Raw genomic sequence first — 18,576 nt, 5'->3', positions numbered from 1 at the left:
GCAACACACTCAAAATTGCTGGAGGAACTGAGCAGGCTAGGCAACATCTATGCCCCGAAGTGCTGAGTGTACCTTTTTTTCCATAGATGCTGCCCAACCTGCTGAGTTCCTCCAGCATTTTGTGTGTGTTGCTTGGATTTCCAGCATCTGCAGATTTTCTCTTGTTTGTGAGTTGCTAATTTTTCTTAGGGCTGGAATGCATTCTTGAATCAATGTCATTGGTTACTGTTACTTCAGTACTGTTGTAGCACAGCAAGATTTGTGTCATGTGGAAAAAAAAATCCCAAGCTATTCAGAAGTTGCAGTTGCTAATTTTATTTGTCTACAGATTTCCCCAGTGAGGAAACAAACAATTGCACAAAAAAGTATTGGTATTGAGATCAAAGCAACAAAAGTAATACAAATTAATATTTCCAAACATCTAATTATAGTTTATCTTAAATTGTCATGAATACCATTGGATTTATTCAAGTTGCAGTTGATAATCCCACGCTGTCACTTTCGAGAAAGTCGGCCCTAATGGATTATGACTGGCCGAGTTCAGGTGAAGACAGTGACAGCAATTCGTCAAGTACACCCATTTCTGAAATAAATAATATGTTCATAGGTCAAGCTCACACAATGAACTAATGTTTGGAAGCTGTGTTCATTGCAGTTACTCCCAAGCGACATACATTGACTTCAGTTCTTTACACCAATTTTCCTGCTTTTTTAAACTCATCTGACTTGTTCATCATAGAACAATCGAACATTTTAAAATTCTAGTGTCCAGTGTAATTACAAGTTCAATTACAGGATTTGTGGTAATTTAATTTTTCAGAGTAATGTTCCCTTCACATGTTGCAATATTAAAAAAGCATCATCCAAATCAGATATTACTTTCTTCTGACTGAAATAAACAAATTATTCTCTCCTCTGTTGAACTGATATTTTTATTAAACTGACACAAAATGCTGGTGGAACACAGCAGGCCAGGCTGCATCTATAAGGAGAAGCATTGTCGACGTTTTGGGTCTCGGCCCGAGACGTCGACAGTGCTTCTCCTTATAGATGCTGCCTGGCCTGCTGTGTTCCACCAGCATTTTGTGTGTGTTGTTGTTTGAATTTCCAGAATCTGCAGATTTCCTCGTGTTTGCTTTTTATTAAACTGTTCATCTTTAACTAATGCAGCTGGTTTGAATGTAACTAATCAATTGTGCAGAAGAATCCAATAACAACAGACCAGGCCAATATTTTTCTCTTGCCACTGACTCAAATTCAGCCTCTTGTTTTAACTCAGTTGATATCCTAAATCAGTCCTCCAGGTTTTCAACAAAAAAAAAACACAAACAAGTACTTTTTTTCAATTTTGGAGCTGATTGGTCTCAGCAAAACAAATTGTCATCCTTTGGCAGACAGGTAATAATGCTTGATAGTACATTTTCCAGTTTTCAGTGGAATTGAGAGGTGATTGGGTAATTAATTGGTTTCAGTTTTTCCTTTTGGAATAGAACATACTTGGACAATTTCCCACATTTTTCATCAGATGATAGTATTATAGCAGTAGTGGAATAGTTTCATTATCCATGTGGCCTGTTCTGGAAAATGTCTTCAGAACTAGCGCTCAGAATCTGTATGATATTGTGACCTTCTATATATCTAGTGTTGCTGTTTGGTAATTTCTTGACATCAGTGACATGAGCTGAATTGGCTGAATAGTGCTTCTCAGATGGAAAAATCAGGAGGGAAGCAAGATGGATCATCCATTCAGCACCTCTGGCTCAACATACAATCAGTGGCCACTTTATTAGGAACACTGGGTCACCTGCTTGATATGGAATCGTATGCTAGCTAATCAGCCAATCACATGGCAGCAACTAAATATGTATAAGCATGCAGACATCGTCAAGAGGTTCAGTTGTTGCTCAGATGAAACATCAGGATGATGAAGAAATGTGATCTAAATGACTTTTACCACTTTTACCGTGGTATGATGTTGGTGCCAGACAGGGTAGTTTGAGTATTTTAGGAACTGCTAATCTGCTGGGATTTTCATGCATAACAATCTCTAGTAAAGAAAACATCCAGAGAGCAGCAGTTCCGTGGACAAAACTCATTCATGAGAGATCACAGGAGAATGGCCAGACTGGTTTAAGTTGATAGGAAGGTGACAGTAACTCAAATAACCATGCATTCCAACAGTGGTGTGCAGAAGAGCATTTCTGAATGCACAACATGTTGAACTTTAAAGTGAATAGCTACAGCAGCAGACACCACACCACTATCATAATTAATAAAGTGGCTACTGAGTATAGTTAAAAATGCTTTAGCAATCATACATTGGGCCCTTCCATTTTTTGAGACGAGAATGCTTTTAAATAATATGTGCTATTTAGCTTCTAGCAGTTTGCATTAATTCACAAAATAAGAAAGAAATATGAACCTCTGTCTTTTGACATAAATAATCATGATAAGCTTCTGATCTGAGACCTGGCTCACTTGCTTATACACCTACAATCAATGAGATTTGCAGTTATCAATTACAGTTAGTTCTACTTAAGATCCACATGTTTATCTGCAATTTCTCCCCAGAACTTATCCATTCAAACTCTGTATTCACCAATGGTGAAGTAAATCTTCATTTTAACTGATCTCTAATTCATTACCTAATAACTTAACTTGCTTGAACAGTTCCTGGAATTGTAAATCACGTTCACCATCTTTTGATTCAGATATTTTCTGCAACATGTTGACGTTCACTTTTGCTGAATTGCTCTTTTATCGGATTAAATAAAATTAAATAATTTGCCAGGTGAAAATAACAAATCTAGTAAGTATCTAAGAGTTAACTAGGAATTTCTTTTTATTCTATACAGTAATTGTATATCACCCAAAGGGTCAACTGGTTTGATCTCTTGTGGCACTATCTCTGAATAAGGTGGTGACAATTCACCAAATAGTTTCTTCAGTCAATGAAATCATGACATATTGTTTCCCCTACCTTTCTTTTATATATTTCTAAATTAACTATACTTACAATATAAAATATTTTTCCTTTTAGGTGCAAGTACATAAGAAATTCAATGGCTAGATGAGCAGCAGTTTCATCAGTGACAGTTTGTAGTAAGCTACCTGGAAAACGTTTGTGAGGATTTGTTTAGTCTATAAATATTCTTTCATAATTTTTCAGCAAAATGAGAAATAGAACATAAAATAATTAAAGACATGAGTGCCCTGAGTAAGGGCGCGTCCCTGATACTCATCCACTTTTGTCTACAATCCCCATAATCTTTTGATATTTCTTATCTTCTGGAAGGCTACCAATCTCACCTTGAATACATTCAACCACAGAGTATTCAAAACTCTTGTCAGAAAACTCAAAGGATTGACTATCTTTGTAGAGAATCAAGGAAAATTTTGACCCCTGTTCCAACAACTAATAAAGAAACAGCTGCTCAGAATTTACTCTGTTAATCTCTCCCAGAATTTATCACAGAAAGTACCTCATGCTTCTCAGTGAGTGAGCACAGGTCAATTTTATTCATTCCCCCATAAAAGGACAATTCCCTTTACTCAGGACCCAATCTTTTAAACATAAGGTGTACCGATTCCAAGGTTATCATTAAATATGGAGCTGAGATTGTAAAACTGTATTCCAGATATGAAGCATATTTTATCAGAACAAATGGTCCTAAATTAGAACAATTAGTCAGCTGCAATGTAGATAACCCCAATATATCCAGCTTTAAAACAACAACATCGGCATATCATTGTTGATTATCAATTTAATAGGCAATCATCAATTATGTGTTTGGCACTTTAACACTTTAAATGCAGTCCTTTCCACTGATTAAAAAAAAATATTTGTTTGCTAAGGGTCATGATTCAAAAACAAATATTGTAATAGATTAACCTCAGTTTAATAAAAATGTTAGGAATTGCTGAAATATTGAAAACATTGCTTGTATTTCAGACAACTTACCTGCTACCATTTATTCCATTACCTCCACCAGGTATAATGGAATATGAACATGTTAAGATCAGTAAGATCAATTAAGAAATCTAATTTCGTACCAGGTTTAACGTTGTCTTCGAATTGCAGGTCACGTTTGCCAATAGGGTTGAGCTTTTTATTTAAGTGTGGATAATTAAGCATGGCCTCTGTAAGCAAAAAAATTTATCATGTGAAACAGAAAATATATTCTTCAAATTGTCCCCCTACAACTACAAAATATCAATAAAGTCTAAATTTTCATAGCTATTGAATTTTCTGAAATTATGGTGCTTATTTTCTAAAATGTAAGCAAGCCACATTAAACCAGATAATTACTCATGAAGACATTTTACCGTACAGCTTCCCACTTTCTTTCATTGAAGGTGTTACCTAAAAATACTTGTGTATTTTTAAGTAATGCTCAGGATTTTATGTATGTGGAAGTGAATTTAATCCAAAATGTGATTGAATATTTGGTACGTGCAAAGTGTACTTCCAGATATTCAGTCCAGAAGAAGGGAAATGTATGGAGGCCATCAAACATATCTGTGAAATCACTCATTATATAGCACAGCCTTTCATTTGTTGAAACAGACTTAATCTGTAGCTGAGCTCTCTTCAAATGTTGGTTCAAGGTCCCAGATCTGCCTGCTAACTGTAGTTAATAGCAAGTCTAACTAAATCACCAATCTTCCTCAAAGTAAGCAGTTATTTTCCTACTTATATTAGTAATCACCCAGCCCCTTCATACCAAAATCCCCATAATCTCATAGATCTCTCCCTGACTCTTCTCAACCCCATCCAGTCTCCTCTTGAAACTGTAACACCCATTTCCATAAAACTTGACTCCAATCCCCTGGCCACACACAACCCCTTAATCCTCTGCCAGCACCCTGCTCTTTCCCAAACTCTAGTTTCGATAGTTTGTGAAAGCTTCCAGGTTTCTAAAACTTTGTGTAGTGCTTTTGGACCGATGTGAGCATTATTTCTTTTTTGATGTTCAGATCAGACCAAAAAATAATTGTTCGCAACACAGATCTATTTTAAGTAGATTAAACAGCTTCTCTTTCCACAGATTTTGCTTGACCAACTAAGTGTGTCTAGCATTTCCTGTTTTTATATCTAACCTGGAGTCAGATTTGCAGATTAAGTAGAATGCTAAAAAAGTCATTTACAAATATGATTAGGATAAGGAAAAATTGGTTTCATAAAAGAGAAAGTAATGTTTGGCAAATCTGGTTAAGATTTTGAGATGTAATTAACATGGTTAAGGTGAACTTGTGGATAGAATAGCTCCAGATTAACTGACAAGGTACAACAAAATGGAAAACAAATAAAATTGCAGATGCTGGAACCTGAAGCAAAAGCCAAAATGCTGGAAGAATTCAGCCAGATAAGCAGCATCTGTAGAAGGGGAAATCAGTCAATGCATAGCATCAGCAACCCATCCATAGGTGAAAGCGGAAGGTTTACAGTTTCCAGAACAGAGTTGAGGGTGAAGGTGAGGGTGGCAAGAGCGAGGTACAAGATAAAAACCTAGAGAAGGTTAAGGCAGATCAAATTATGAGGAACATGATGACTAACCATTAGCAAGACTGAACGAAATAAGGCAAGAAAGTGGTAGAAAGATGATAATGGGAATAGATGAGGAAGCAGTCTCATCCAACTCTTAGAAGTTGGAACAATCAGTATTCATTCCAGAGGGTTGCAAAGTGCCTTGACACAAGAAGTTGATGTTGAGTTGGAATAGGACTGGGATTGAGAATTAAAGTGGCATGTAACAGCAAGCTCATGATGCTGCTTGTCTGGCTGAACTCTTCCGGGTTTTCTATTTCTGCAAGAGGTAGCACAATAGGTTGCTACATTAGGGTTCACAATGTCAGGGATGAAGGACAGAAAACAGCGTATGAACAAATAAGTAGGTTTCAGTTTGGCAGATCATAAATACGAGATTTTGCAGATGCCAGAGCGGCACAAACAAAATGTTGAAGGAACTCAGCAAGGTCAGACAGCATCTATGGAAATTAATAAATAGTTGACATTTTGAGCTGAGACCTTTCACCAGGAAGTGTAAAGAAGTTAGAATAAGGTTGGGGGAGGAGTGAAATGTGACGCCAGTTATGTGGTGGGGTGGGGGTGGAGGACTGAAGTCAGAAGCTAGAAGATGATTGGTGGAAAAGGTAAAGAGTTTGAGTAGAAGGAATCTGACAGGAGAGGAGAGTGGACTGGGGGGGGGGTGTGAGGGGAGGAAATAGGTAAGGAGAAGAGAAAAGGAGCACAGAGTGGGAAATTGAAGAAAAGGGGAAGGGGGAGGGGGTAAATATCAGAAATTAGAGACAACAATGTTCATGCCAGGAGGTTGGAGGCTACCCAGATGGAATATGAGATGTTACTCCAACCTGCAAGTGGCTTCATCACAGCAGCAGGGGAGCCCATGGGCCAACATGTTGAAATAAGAAAAGAATTTGGAATTAAAATGGTTGGCCACCAAGAAATCCTGCCTTTTGCGAATGGAGTGAAGGTGCTCAGCAAAGCGGTCCCACAATCTGCATTAGGTCTCATCAATATAGAGGAGGGGGCATGAGGAGCACTAACACAGCAAATGACCACAACAGATTTGCAGGTGAAATGTTGCCTCACCTGGAAAGGTCCCGAATAGAGGTGAGGGAGGATATGAATGGGGAGTTGTAGCACTTTTTATGCTTGCAGAGGTCAGTGCCAGGAGGGAGATTGCTGGAGAGGGACAAATATACAAGGGAATCACAGAGGGAGCAACCTTTGTGGAAAACGGAGTGGGTGGAGAGGTAAAGATGTGTTTGGTGGTAGGTTTCAGTTGAAGACAGTTTCAGGCTGGCCGAATGTTTCAAAGTGAATTGGTCTGAGATTCTTATTTATTTAGTTGAGGGGTTTCAAGGTAGGTGTGAATGTAAGGTGCAAGGAGAAAACAAGAGAAATGTGAGATTTTGGTTTTGTAGGAAGAATAGATAGAGTATTTCTTAAATAATGGGAAATGGTAGATATTGGTGTGCTGGTTTAGAAAGTAAGTATGGAGGGACACCAAACTATCAAGAAGCCAAGTGGAGTCTTTATTTTCACTATAAGGCGATTGGCACAAAAATAAGGAAACAAACTTCATTTGAAGTTTTGGTCTCTATGCCCAAGGACAGACATTCTTGTTTTGGAAACAGGTTCACAGTAAATATGGTGCAGAAGGAAACTACATCCACCCAAGTGAATAAGGTATTAGAACTCTTTGCCTGAAAGAGTGGAAGAATTACTAAACTTCAACACTTATGAATGTACTTGGATACATACTTGAAAAAGGTTGATTCCCATATAATATAGCATAAGTTATAAACAGCTGAGGACTGAGGTTTATGAAACCTGATTGGCAGCAGCTTTCCCAGCACAAAACACTCATCAGTATCCGTTACCATTTGCTTCAACCCAACAAGCTACTTCCTTGACTCCCTTTCTGACCAGCTTGTTAATGTGTGACCATGTCAGAAGACTTGCTAATATCCATGCAGATTACTTGAAGTAAACTGCTGTCATCGACCTGCCTTAGTTGGCTTCTCCAGAAACTCAGATAGGTAGAACTGTAGTTTGCAAGAATTAGCTGAAGGCAAAATTACCAAGATATTTCATTGACCGAGTACATTACTACTCGGGAGAGAGTACAACAACTGACATTTTTTTAATATATTAAGTGCAATCGTGAGCAATAGCCAGATCAGAAATGCTGATAAGAGAACTTTGATAGGCCAATCAGATGATTCACTGCTGCTCAGCAATAGAACATTTAAAAAAATCATAGGTACAATTAAGAAACATTTAAAAATAGTAGAAATACTGGAGTCATGATGATCATGATGAAGTCTGCAGGAGACAGACATTTATACACATGGTGTCCTCAGGGAGACATTTCTCAATTAAGTAGTAATTGATGAGTGTTTGTACTATTTGCATAGCATACTCACGTGCTCCTAGTAGGTATCCTACACTGTTTAATGTCCAATTCCTTCTTTCTTTTGCCTCCTGAAGAAATATTTAGATATTATCTTCACAGTGGTTTTTAGTGCACCTAAATAATACCAAATATACTGCTATTTACAAAATTAAGCATCAGCTGTGGAAAACAAGAAAGCTAATAATGCTTTAAAAACTGAAGGCAAAGTCCAATACAGAATCAAACTTGCTGCAAAGGAAGAATACAAGGCTGAATTCTTGGGATCAGCCAGCATTTTCAGCTCAACATCTAACCTTGCCTGCAGATAATTAGGCCAATTGCTGAGAACCAACAGAGCTAATTCACTGCCTCCAGAAAAGACAGTAAGGAAAACCCATTAGTGCAAAGTTCTTCGCTCCAGAAATCACTAACAAGCTTTGTAATTTAAATGTTTCTGATATTTGCAGGATAAATATCGCATCTAAAGCAAATGATGTAATTGTTTTTCTCAAAAATGTTAGCTCTTTTCTCTTTCCACAGAATCTGCTTGACCTGAGTGTCTTCAGAATTTCATGCTGATTTACGCAGTTATTTCAGACAATCCCGATTTGCGTCCATTCTTTTGATCAGATGATTAGAAATAAATAGACATAATGGTTTGATGTTGTTGCTGTCATTTAAATGAAAATAAAGAAGATTCTTGACTTTTCTTGCCAAATGAATACAATAAGAGAAGGATTTGAAAACAGAAGCAAATATCTTATGATTAACTTTTACTACTACATTATGGTAGAAGGAGCAAGAATGCTTCCCCAGATGCTGAGATGTGCTTTGAGCATCCTTGTTCATGCCTGTTCCAGTATTTTACCAGAAACAACCACATTGCCAGCAAGCCATCTTTTAATGTTTGAATGTGGTTCACACCTACCTGGACCTCTGTTCCAGGTTACTGGCCCGCTGGCAATTTCACCTATTTGGGTGGCTATTGCATAGGTTTTACCTTTATTCCACCAACAGTTAAAATTGGTGGTGTGAGAGGTTGGGGGGGGGGGGGGGGGGGGTAGTCCTTAAGAAGGGTCTTGGTTGAAACACCAACTATTTATTCCTCTCCATACCTGGCGAAATGCACTGAAATTGGGGAGCACTGAAAGTAGGAACTAGAAATGTAAAGAACTCACAGAGAGAACAAGCCCAAGCGAATGAGAGACGGCGACGCACAGAACGAGGGATGCGCACAGAAAGCTGGCGGAGCTCGGCATCTGAAAGCGGAGAGTGGATTAAAAGATCAAGATTCCTCAGCAAAGATTCGAGAGAACTAAACTGAAAATGATTATTTTTTGACTGTTGTGATCTTACCTTCATTTGGTCGTCGTATGTTTGTTTCCTTCCGAACTCAGTGATTTGAATCCTTTCAGTGATTGAACCCCGAGAGTTACCAAACTAACACCGTTGGCTTTCGATTGGAATAGTAACTCCCTAAACACCGAAGTTCTCAGAAAGATTGGAGTTAACGGCGTACTTTATACGGGAAGCAAAAAGCATCATCAAGCCCTCGTCCGCGTCACGAGTTGTATTTTAAATTATAAGTTAATAAATTGCGAACACATACCTATGTCAGGATTAGGTATCAAAATATATCTTTACTTCCCACCCCCGGACTAATAAATCAGTAATCCCCTGTCGACTTCATGCAAAAAGAACAATTTAAAACCAGATGGATTTTTGTTGCAAATCATTTTCAAAGAGGAAACGCTATCCGCTAGATTAAATGGGTTACAGTGTGCTGATCCACATACGGTTTTTTGAATTCAGAATATTTTCACTTGATGGCAGGCACTTTAAAAACAACGTATCGAGTCCAAAATTACACATTATGAACTTAATAATATCTGTTTGACAGAAAGACGTCAGGTGAACAAAAATTCCTCCAGCTAAATTCTTGGAAGATCCAGGTCATTGTTACCAGTCCTTTCCTTTTTCATATTCCGCTTAGGTAGTCCACAGCCCAAAGGCATAACGATTGAATTTTCCAATATTAGGTAACCGTCCCCTCTGGTGGATTGTTTGCCCCTTTTATATTACCCTTCCTTTTACTAAAATGCAAGAGATGCAAAAAATTTGGAGGGATCCCAGTTACACTTACATCTACAGAGATGAAGTGTTTTGAGAGGCCAGTGTTGGAACATATCAGCTCCTGCCTGACAGGCAACTTGGGTTTGCTCCAGCTTGCCTACTGGACGAATAGATCCATAGCAGATGCCAGCTCGTTGGCTCTTCACTCAATCCTGAAACATCTGGACAGCAAAGATGCATACATCAGGATGCTCTTCAGGGACTATAGCTCAGCATTTAACATCATCATCCCCTCAAAACTAATCAATAATTTCCAAACCCCTGGCCTCAATGTCTCCTTGTGTAATTGGAGCCTGGATTTTTCCTCAGTCAGACCCCAGTCAGTTTGGATTGGCAACAACATCTCCACAATCTCCATCAGTGCAGGTGCACCACAAAGCTGTGTGCTTAGCCTCCTGCTCTACTTGTTTTTCACTTATGACTGCGTGGCTGAGCACAGCTCCAGTACCATATTCAAGTTTGCTGATGACACTACTATTGTGGGCTGAATCAAATGTGGCAATGAATCAACATATAGGAGGGAGAATGAAAATTTGTCTGAGTGGTGACATAACAATAATCTTTCAGTCATTTCCAGCAAGCCCAAGGAACTGATTGCAGATTTCAGGAGAGAGAAACTAGACGTCATTGAACTAGGTCTCATTGGAGGATCCCAGGTGGAGAAGGTTAGCAACTTTAAATTCCTGAGTGTTACTATGTATTTCAGAGGACCTGCCTGGACCCAGCACATACTATAAGTGCATTTGTGAAGAAAGCATGGAGGCGCCTCTACTTCCTTAGGAGTCTGTGGAGAGTAGCCATGACAGCTCAGACATTGACAAACTTGTATAGGTGTGTAGTGGAGAGTGTATTGAAGGCTGCATCATGGCCTGGCATGGAAACACTGATGCCGGTGAATGGAAAATCCTACAAAGGGTAGTAGATTCAGCCCAGTACGTCATGGGTAAAGCCCTCCCAACCGTTGAGCACATCTACATGAAATGCTGCTGTAGGAAAGTAGCATCCATCATCAGAGATCGCCACCACTCAGGTCCTGCTCTTTTCTTACTGCTGCCACCAGGCAAAGGCACAAGAGCCTCAGGTTTCTCACCACCAGGTTCAATAATAGTTACTACCACTCAGCCCTCAGGCTCTTGAACCAAAGAGGATAACTACATTCACTTACCCATCCATTGAGATGTTCTACAACCAATAATCTTACTTTTAGGACTTTTTACCTTGTTATCTCATGTTCTTGTTATTTATTGCTATTTATTTATATTTGCATTTCCACAGCTTGTTGTCTTCTGCACCCAGGTTGATTTGCCATTGATCCTGTTATAGTCACTATTCTGTAGATTTGTTGAGTATGCCCACAGGAAAACGAATCTTAGGGTTGTATATGGTGACATATTTGTACTTTGATAATAAAAATTTACTTTGAACTTTGAATCCTCCTATTTTGTCCCCTTTCCCTCATACCTCTTCCCCAGCTTTCAATTACCCATCTTCATTCCGCACTCCTACTTGGTTCTACCACCCACTGCATACACACGGTTCATCCCCAGGTTTCTCACCTCCATCCCCTCAACCTTTCCAGTTCTGGTTCCAACTGCCTTTCACCTCTCCTCTAATGGTTCCCATCGTCACTAGCTTACTTATCCAACATGGTAGCCCTTTGTATTTCTGGTTAGCTCCCTTGAGAAAGTTCACACTCCTGTCCATTCATCTTGCTCCATCTGCCTCTCAAATTTTTCCCTCTGTTTGTCTGTCTCTATGATTCGTTTGTTACTATAATGCCAACTCCTTCCTCTACCTGGCACAACCTGCCTCAGTCTACCAACCACTTTGGACTCACTTTTTTTACCACTCCTTTTCCTCTCTTTATATTGGCCATTATACCTCGGTTCTGACATAGGGTTTTCATCTGAAATGTCAATAATTCCTTTTTTCTCACTGATGCTGCTCGACCCACTGAGTTCCTCCAGCAGATCGTTTGTTGCTAGTGAATTCAGCTTCATACAGAAATTTAAGCAAGTATGTCCATTTTTGTCCATACAAAACTCACACGATTTCATCATGTATTCTGAGAAAGACTTACTTGCCTTTGTTCTGCCATTTGTCTATCATCTGTCTTCCCAATTGCTTGTTTATTTTGCATTTAATGAACCATCACACACAAAATTCTTCAGAAATAGTTTCACACCATTAAATAAACACTGACATATTCTCTTTACCAAATAACCCTGTATTTTTACCATCTTTTTTCATCTGTCACCTTTTTACTTACTAACTTGTTGGCATCCTTTACTTTCCCATCTAAATTTGTTACCTTGATACATGTTTTATGGCATGTTTTTCATGTCATAATTTAAACTGAATGGTTGAGAATCTGGTGCCAATCCCTGATGCGTCTCTAGAAATCTGTAATTGTTACAACCTACTCTGCTAACTGCTTTTAGAACAGTCTACTTCTCACTTCTCCCTATCATCTTGCTAATTTTTATATATAACTATTCTCGTTCTCTTTATAAAATCACATTAGAATTTGCATAAACACTAGAAAGTCTGCAGATACTGGAAATCCAAAGCAACACACCCAAACTGCTGGAGGAACACAGCAGGTCAGGCAGCATCTGTGGAAAAGAGTAAACAGTTGATGTTTTGGGCCGAGACCCTTTCCATTTTTGCTGCCTGACCTGCTGAGTTCCTCCAGCAATTTGTGGGTGTTACTTAGAATTTGCATATATCATGTTTTCAGTAGTGTTTTTTAGATCATAAACATTCTCTTTGCATGAACCAATTGGTTCCTTGCATCGTCCTTGGATAATGACAATTACATGAAACCTGTGAGGTCTGGTCCTTGAAGCCATGCCAATGACAACTGTTTGCCTCTATTTACCTTATCTGAAACAAGGAAATTTTTATAATTTAAAAAAAAATCCTTTAACCCTACTCCACCCCAATTTTCTAGGCTATTCTGGCAAATTAAATTCTGAAATCATTCTCATAATTCTTTTTGCACCTTTTCTATAGGTTTCAGATTCATGAGTACAGTAACCAGAATTAGAGGCCTTGCTTTTGTATTCAATGCCTCCATTTAAAAACCCTAGGATGATATACAAGGGGTGATTGATAAGTTTGTGGCCTAAGGTAGAAAGAGTCAATTTTAGAAAACCTAGTACATTTATTTTTCAACATAGTCCCCTCCTACATGTCCATACTTAGTCCAGCAGTTGTGGAGCATATGGATCCCTTCTTTGTGAAAGTGGTCCACAGCAGGGGTGATTGATAAGTTCGTGGCCTAAGGTAGAAGGAGATGAGTCATACAGCTCTCGTTACATGCACATGCAGTTCAACTCTTTGAGTGATTATGCAGAAAGTTTGAAGTTAATAACTCATCTCCTTCTACCTTAGGCCACAAACTTATCAATCACCCCATGCTGTGAACCACTTCTGGAGATCCAAGACACTGATTTCTACAAAGAAGGGATCCGTATGCTCCATGAGCCCTGAACTAGGTGTGTAAATGTAGGAAAAATAAATGTGCTGGGTTTTCTAAAATTGACTCCTTCTACCTTAGGTCACAAACTTATCAATCACCCCTCGTAAGACTGTAAGAAATATGAGAAGAATTAGGCCATTTGGCCCATCGAGTCTGCTCCATCATTTCATCATGACTGATTCATTTTCCCTTTCGACCCATTCTTTTGCCTTCTCCCCATAACCATTCATGCCCTGATTAATCAAGAACCTATCATCCTCTGCCTTAAATATACCCACAGACCCAGCCTCCACTGCTGCTTGTGGTAATGAATTCTACAGATTCATCACCAACTCAACCTGCAAGATAACCTTTACGGAATCCTGTACGAGGCCACCAAAGTCCTTTTACACCTTGGATTTTCAAAAAATAGTCTACACTTTTGTTCCTTCTACCAAAGTGTATGAGGTATCAACACTGTATTACATCAGCCACGCCTTTTGTCCATTCTCTTAACTTAAGTCCTTCTTCAGCCTCCCTGCTTTCTCAACACCACCTGCCCTGCCACCTGCCATCGTATTGTCTGCAAAGTTGGCCACAAAGCCATCAATTCTGTCATGGAAATCATTGACTTATAACATAAAAAGAATTGGTCTTAACATCGACCCCTGTGGAACACCACTAGTCACTGGCAGCCAACCAGAAAAGGCTTTTATTCCCACTGTTTGCCTCCTGCCAATTAGCCTATTATCTATCCATGCAAGTATCTTTCCTGTAATACCACGGGCTCTTATCTTGTTAAGTAGCCTCATGTGTGGCTCCTTGTCAAAGACCTTCGGAAAATCCAAGTACACAACATCCACTGATTCTCCTTTGTTTATTCTGCTTGTTATTTCTTCAAAGAATCCAACAGATTTGTCAGGCAAAATGCTGACTTTGGCCTATTTTATAATGTGCCTCCAAGTAGCCTGAGACCTCATCCTTAATAATCGACTCCAACATCTTCCCAGCCACTGAGATCAGGCGAACTGGCCTATAATTTCCATTCTTCTGCAGTCCTCCCTTCTTGAAGAGTGCAGTTTCAACCACTTTGACAACATATCTCGTCATCTTTAAAGAATTATCTAGATATGCATCTCGAATTCTTTGTTGCTGCATCCCCTTTAGAACTTTATCTACAGTCTTTTTGCTGCCAAATATATCAATTCATATTGGTCTGCATTAAAATTCTCGACCACTTGACATCCTATTCCACTTACTGTATGTATAAAAGTTCTCTTGAAATCCACTTTATTCTCTTTACTACTTAATGCACCAAAGTATTAAATCTATTGACCTGAATTGATTTCTACTCTGCGTTTTCCTTCAGCAATTCTTCAATTATGCTAATATGTAAAACCAACCACGTGACTAAGTCCTAATTTAATGTAACAGGTTTCCATATATTACTTTATCATGTCCTTGGAAATTCACAAATAGTATAATCACTGGTCCTCCTGTCTTTACTTTGCAAATTGCATCATGATAAAGCTATTAGACATGTCAGATGAGATTTTTACTTCATAAAGCCATGTTGACTCTACCTAATCCAATTGAGGCAGATCTTCAGTTGTCCCAGAATCAATGCTTGCCTGTCCCTGTTCCAGAGTGGCGTCTGGAGCAGTCTTCTAATAGGAGCCAGGCTCCTAGTACTTTGGCATGGCAAAGTACAGCATGAGGGCTGTCTGAAAGCAGCTCACAGCTATGTTCACAGAAATCCAAGTAAATATCTCACATCTTTGGCACTGACATTGCATTATTATCAATATCAATTTTTTCTTTACATTTATAAAGCCCAAAAGCAAACCTACAAGTTCATTAAAATAATTAAAGCTAGCTTTAATAAATAATAAAATCATAACCACTTGACTCGACCCTGCAAACTAATGTGTTCCACTGATAACCTCTTAACTCACTCCTGTGAACAACTGTGTCCCAATGATTTCAATTGGGAGTAGTGAAATCTGTGGAAGAGTCCACTGAAGCACTGTGGAGACTGGCAACAGTTCAGGGGTAGAACAAAAACTACCATCGTCGACTTAGATGGATATCAGTGCTGGAAACTGGAACTTCCTTAGGATTATATGGCATATATCTAAAATTGGTAAGTTGGTTTATTATATACTGAGTCCAGTAAAAATAATTTGTCTTGCATACCATCCATACAGATCATTTCGTCTTGATGCTGGCATTGAGGTAGTACAACATTAAACAATAACAGCTTGAGAATGAATTGTTACACTACAGAGAAAGCTCAGTGGTAGATGGTAAGGTGTAAAGCCACAACTAGACAGATTAAGGTCAAATGTCCATCTTAGCATAAAATAGAAACATTCAGTTTCAATAGTCTGGACAAGGGGACGCCACGTGAAGTTAATAAATTAATGTTTAAGTGAAGAAAAATCAATCAATACTTTTTTAAGGTTATTCATAAATTACTCTGGATTGTTTTAAGCTATGCCTCATAAACAGAGGACGAAGAAAACTACTCCCGCGAAGACCGCTCAAGTTGGAACACTTCTACCGAAGAACCGCGGACTCAGGTACAACACACCACCGGTGAAACAGAAGAGGAAACTGCGGCAGCATCGACCATTTCTAAAGGGAAAGATCAACGAGAACTGCGCATGCGTAAAGAAACGAGCATGCGCAAACGAGTACAACCAGAACTAGAAAACCCAGCAACGACTGAAACCGACAGTGAAAGTGAGTCTGAGAGAGAGCCGGACTCTCTGGAAAAATCAGACGAAGATGGAGATGAAAGTTCCGCTGAAAATACAAAAAAGTCTTTGAGGCAAATAATGCATAAATTAGAAAAATTAAATGCATTAAAAGTAATTAAAGAAAAAATAACAAAAATGGAGGCTATGTTTGATAAAATGACAAAGAAACAGGAAAAAATGGAAAAGAAAATTACAGATTTGGAAGTCAAAGTGGAAGAAATGGATGGAAGAATGAAGAAGATGGAAGATGATAATGATGCCTGGACATCAGAAAGAAAACAACTCGTGGGAAAAATTGATAAGCTCGAAAATTTTAGTAGACGTAACAATATTAAAATTGTTGGACTTAAAGAAGGTACCGAAGGAGAAGACCCAATAATTTTTTTTCAAAAATGGATTCCTGAAAAATTGGAAATGGGAGAAGAAACTTCAATTGAGATTGAAAGGGTGCACAGAGCCTTAAGACCAAGATCTCAAGATGATCAAAATCCGCGATCAATTTTGATAAGATGTTTAAGATATCAGGATAAAGAAAAGATTTTGAGGGTGGCTGCCCAAGGTGCTAAAAGAAGAAAAGGTCCATTGATGATAGCAGAGAAACCAGTTCTTTTTAATCCTGATATAAGTTATAACCTTTTTGAAGAGAAAGAAAGTTCAATCCAGCTAAAAATGTTTTATGGAGAAAAGGTTATAAGTTTTTAATGCATCACCCAGCAACACTGATAATTTTTTTGGAGGAGGGAAAAAGATTTTTTCCTGATTATCGAGAAGCGGAGGTGTTTGCACAAAAACTCCCATCCCTTTGCTAATTAAACGTAGAGACTTCTAAATGTAATGGTTAAAGACAAAGACAGAGATAGCAAATGGAACTGATGGACATTTAAGAATGATATAAGGGAGAAAAGTAAAATTTTAGAAATAACTGAGAATAGTATGTTTTTTTTATATATATATATATACTTTTTATGTTGCGGGGGGGCTGGGGAGCTTTGAATCGGTTACTACGGGATTCACGTGTGTAATCATGGCGATTGCCATGACCCGTACAATAGAGGGGGGTAATGTTGTGTTTTTTTTCTTTCACAACATTAGTGGGGGGGTATTTTGTTTTTTTCTTCATTTTCTATTTTTCTTCTATTCTTTTGCCTGGATGATTGGTGGGGACACACATAGCAACATGGAGACCTCTAAAAAGATTTCCCAGGATACAATGAAAGTTGAAAGATTAGGTATTATTATAGATTGGAGTAACATAATTAAAAATAATGACTAATCTATTGAATTTTTTAAGTTTTAATGTTAATGGGCTTAATGGACCAATAAAAAGAAAAAGAATTTTAACATATATTAGAAAAATGAAAATAGATATAGCTTTTTTACAAGAAACTCATTTAACGGATATAGAACATCAGAAATTAAAAAGAGACTGGGTTGGAAATGTTATTGCAGCTTCATTTAACTCAAAGGCGAGAGGAGTTGCAATTTTGGTTAATAAAAATTTACCAATTAAAATACAAAATGTATTAACTGATTCGGCAGGAAGATATGTAATTATACATTGTCAAATTTTTTCAGAACTATGGACTCTTATGAATATTTATGCACCAAATGAAAATGATGTAAAATTTATACAGGAGGTCTTTTTGAATTTGGCTAACGCACATGATAAAATATTAATAGGTGGAGATTTTAATTTTTGTTTAGATCCAGTTTTAGATAGATCAACAAAGGCTATTACAAAATCAAAAGTAGCAAAATTAACTCTATCATTGATGAAAGATTTAAATTTGATTGATATATGGAGAAGAACCAATCCAAAAGAAAGGGATTATTCATTTTATTCAAATAGACATAAAACATACTCAAGGATAGATTTTTTCCTATTATCAACAAATACTCAAGATAGAGTGAAAAATGTGGAATATAAAGCAAGAATATTGTCTGATCACTCTCCTTTAATAATGACAATGATAATGATAGATAAAGATGAATCAATTTATAGATGGAGATTTAATTCAATTCTACTAAAACGTCAAGATTTTTGTGATGTTATGAAAAAGCAGATTCAGTTCTTTTTAGGTACAAATTTACATTCAGTTGATGATAAATTTATATTGTGGGAAGCAATGAAAGCATATTTGAGAGGCCAGATAATAAGTTATACCTCTAAAATTAAGAAGGAATATATGATAGAAATAGATCAATTGGAAAAAGAGATTATAAAATTAGAAAAAGAATCTCAAAGAAATACGACAGAAGAAAAACGAAGACAACTTATTAATAAGAAGTTAAAATA

The 18,576-nt window shown here is 37.8% G+C and overlaps 1 protein-coding gene across 1 annotated transcript; it reads right to left on the bottom strand.

Annotated features, from left to right (window-relative positions):
- Window positions 1-366: 366 nt before the first annotated feature.
- Window positions 367-9,411, bottom strand: LOC132396402 (galanin peptides-like). The gene is made up of 5 exons (XM_059973938.1): window positions 9,279-9,411; window positions 9,101-9,181; window positions 7,954-8,011; window positions 4,054-4,140; window positions 367-583 (listed from the first exon to the last, which is right to left on the bottom strand). Exons 1-5 carry the CDS (start codon window positions 9,282-9,284, stop codon window positions 525-527), a joined length of 291 nt encoding a protein of 96 aa, XP_059829921.1. The 5' UTR covers window positions 9,285-9,411; the 3' UTR covers window positions 367-524.
- Between the last annotated feature and the right edge of the window lie 9,165 nt (window positions 9,412-18,576).

Source organism: Hypanus sabinus, chromosome 7 (genome assembly GCF_030144855.1).
Source record: "Hypanus sabinus isolate sHypSab1 chromosome 7, sHypSab1.hap1, whole genome shotgun sequence".
In the NCBI taxonomy this organism is placed as follows: Eukaryota; Metazoa; Chordata; class Chondrichthyes; order Myliobatiformes; family Dasyatidae; genus Hypanus; species Hypanus sabinus.
The sequence above is the reverse complement of the archived record's forward strand: the minus strand, read 5'-3'. Positions and strand labels throughout refer to the sequence as shown.

Excerpts from the sequence above, each read along its gene's own strand:
- LOC132396402 (XM_059973938.1), bottom strand. Across the intron at positions 4,141-7,953 it reads AGGATACCTACTAGGAGCAC|AGGCCATGCTTAATTATCCA; the intron begins GTGAGTATGCTA and ends TTTTGCTTACAG. Across the intron at positions 584-4,053 it reads CGAAGACAACGTTAAACCTG|AAATGGGTGTACTTGACGAA; the intron begins GTACGAAATTAG and ends TATTTATTTCAG.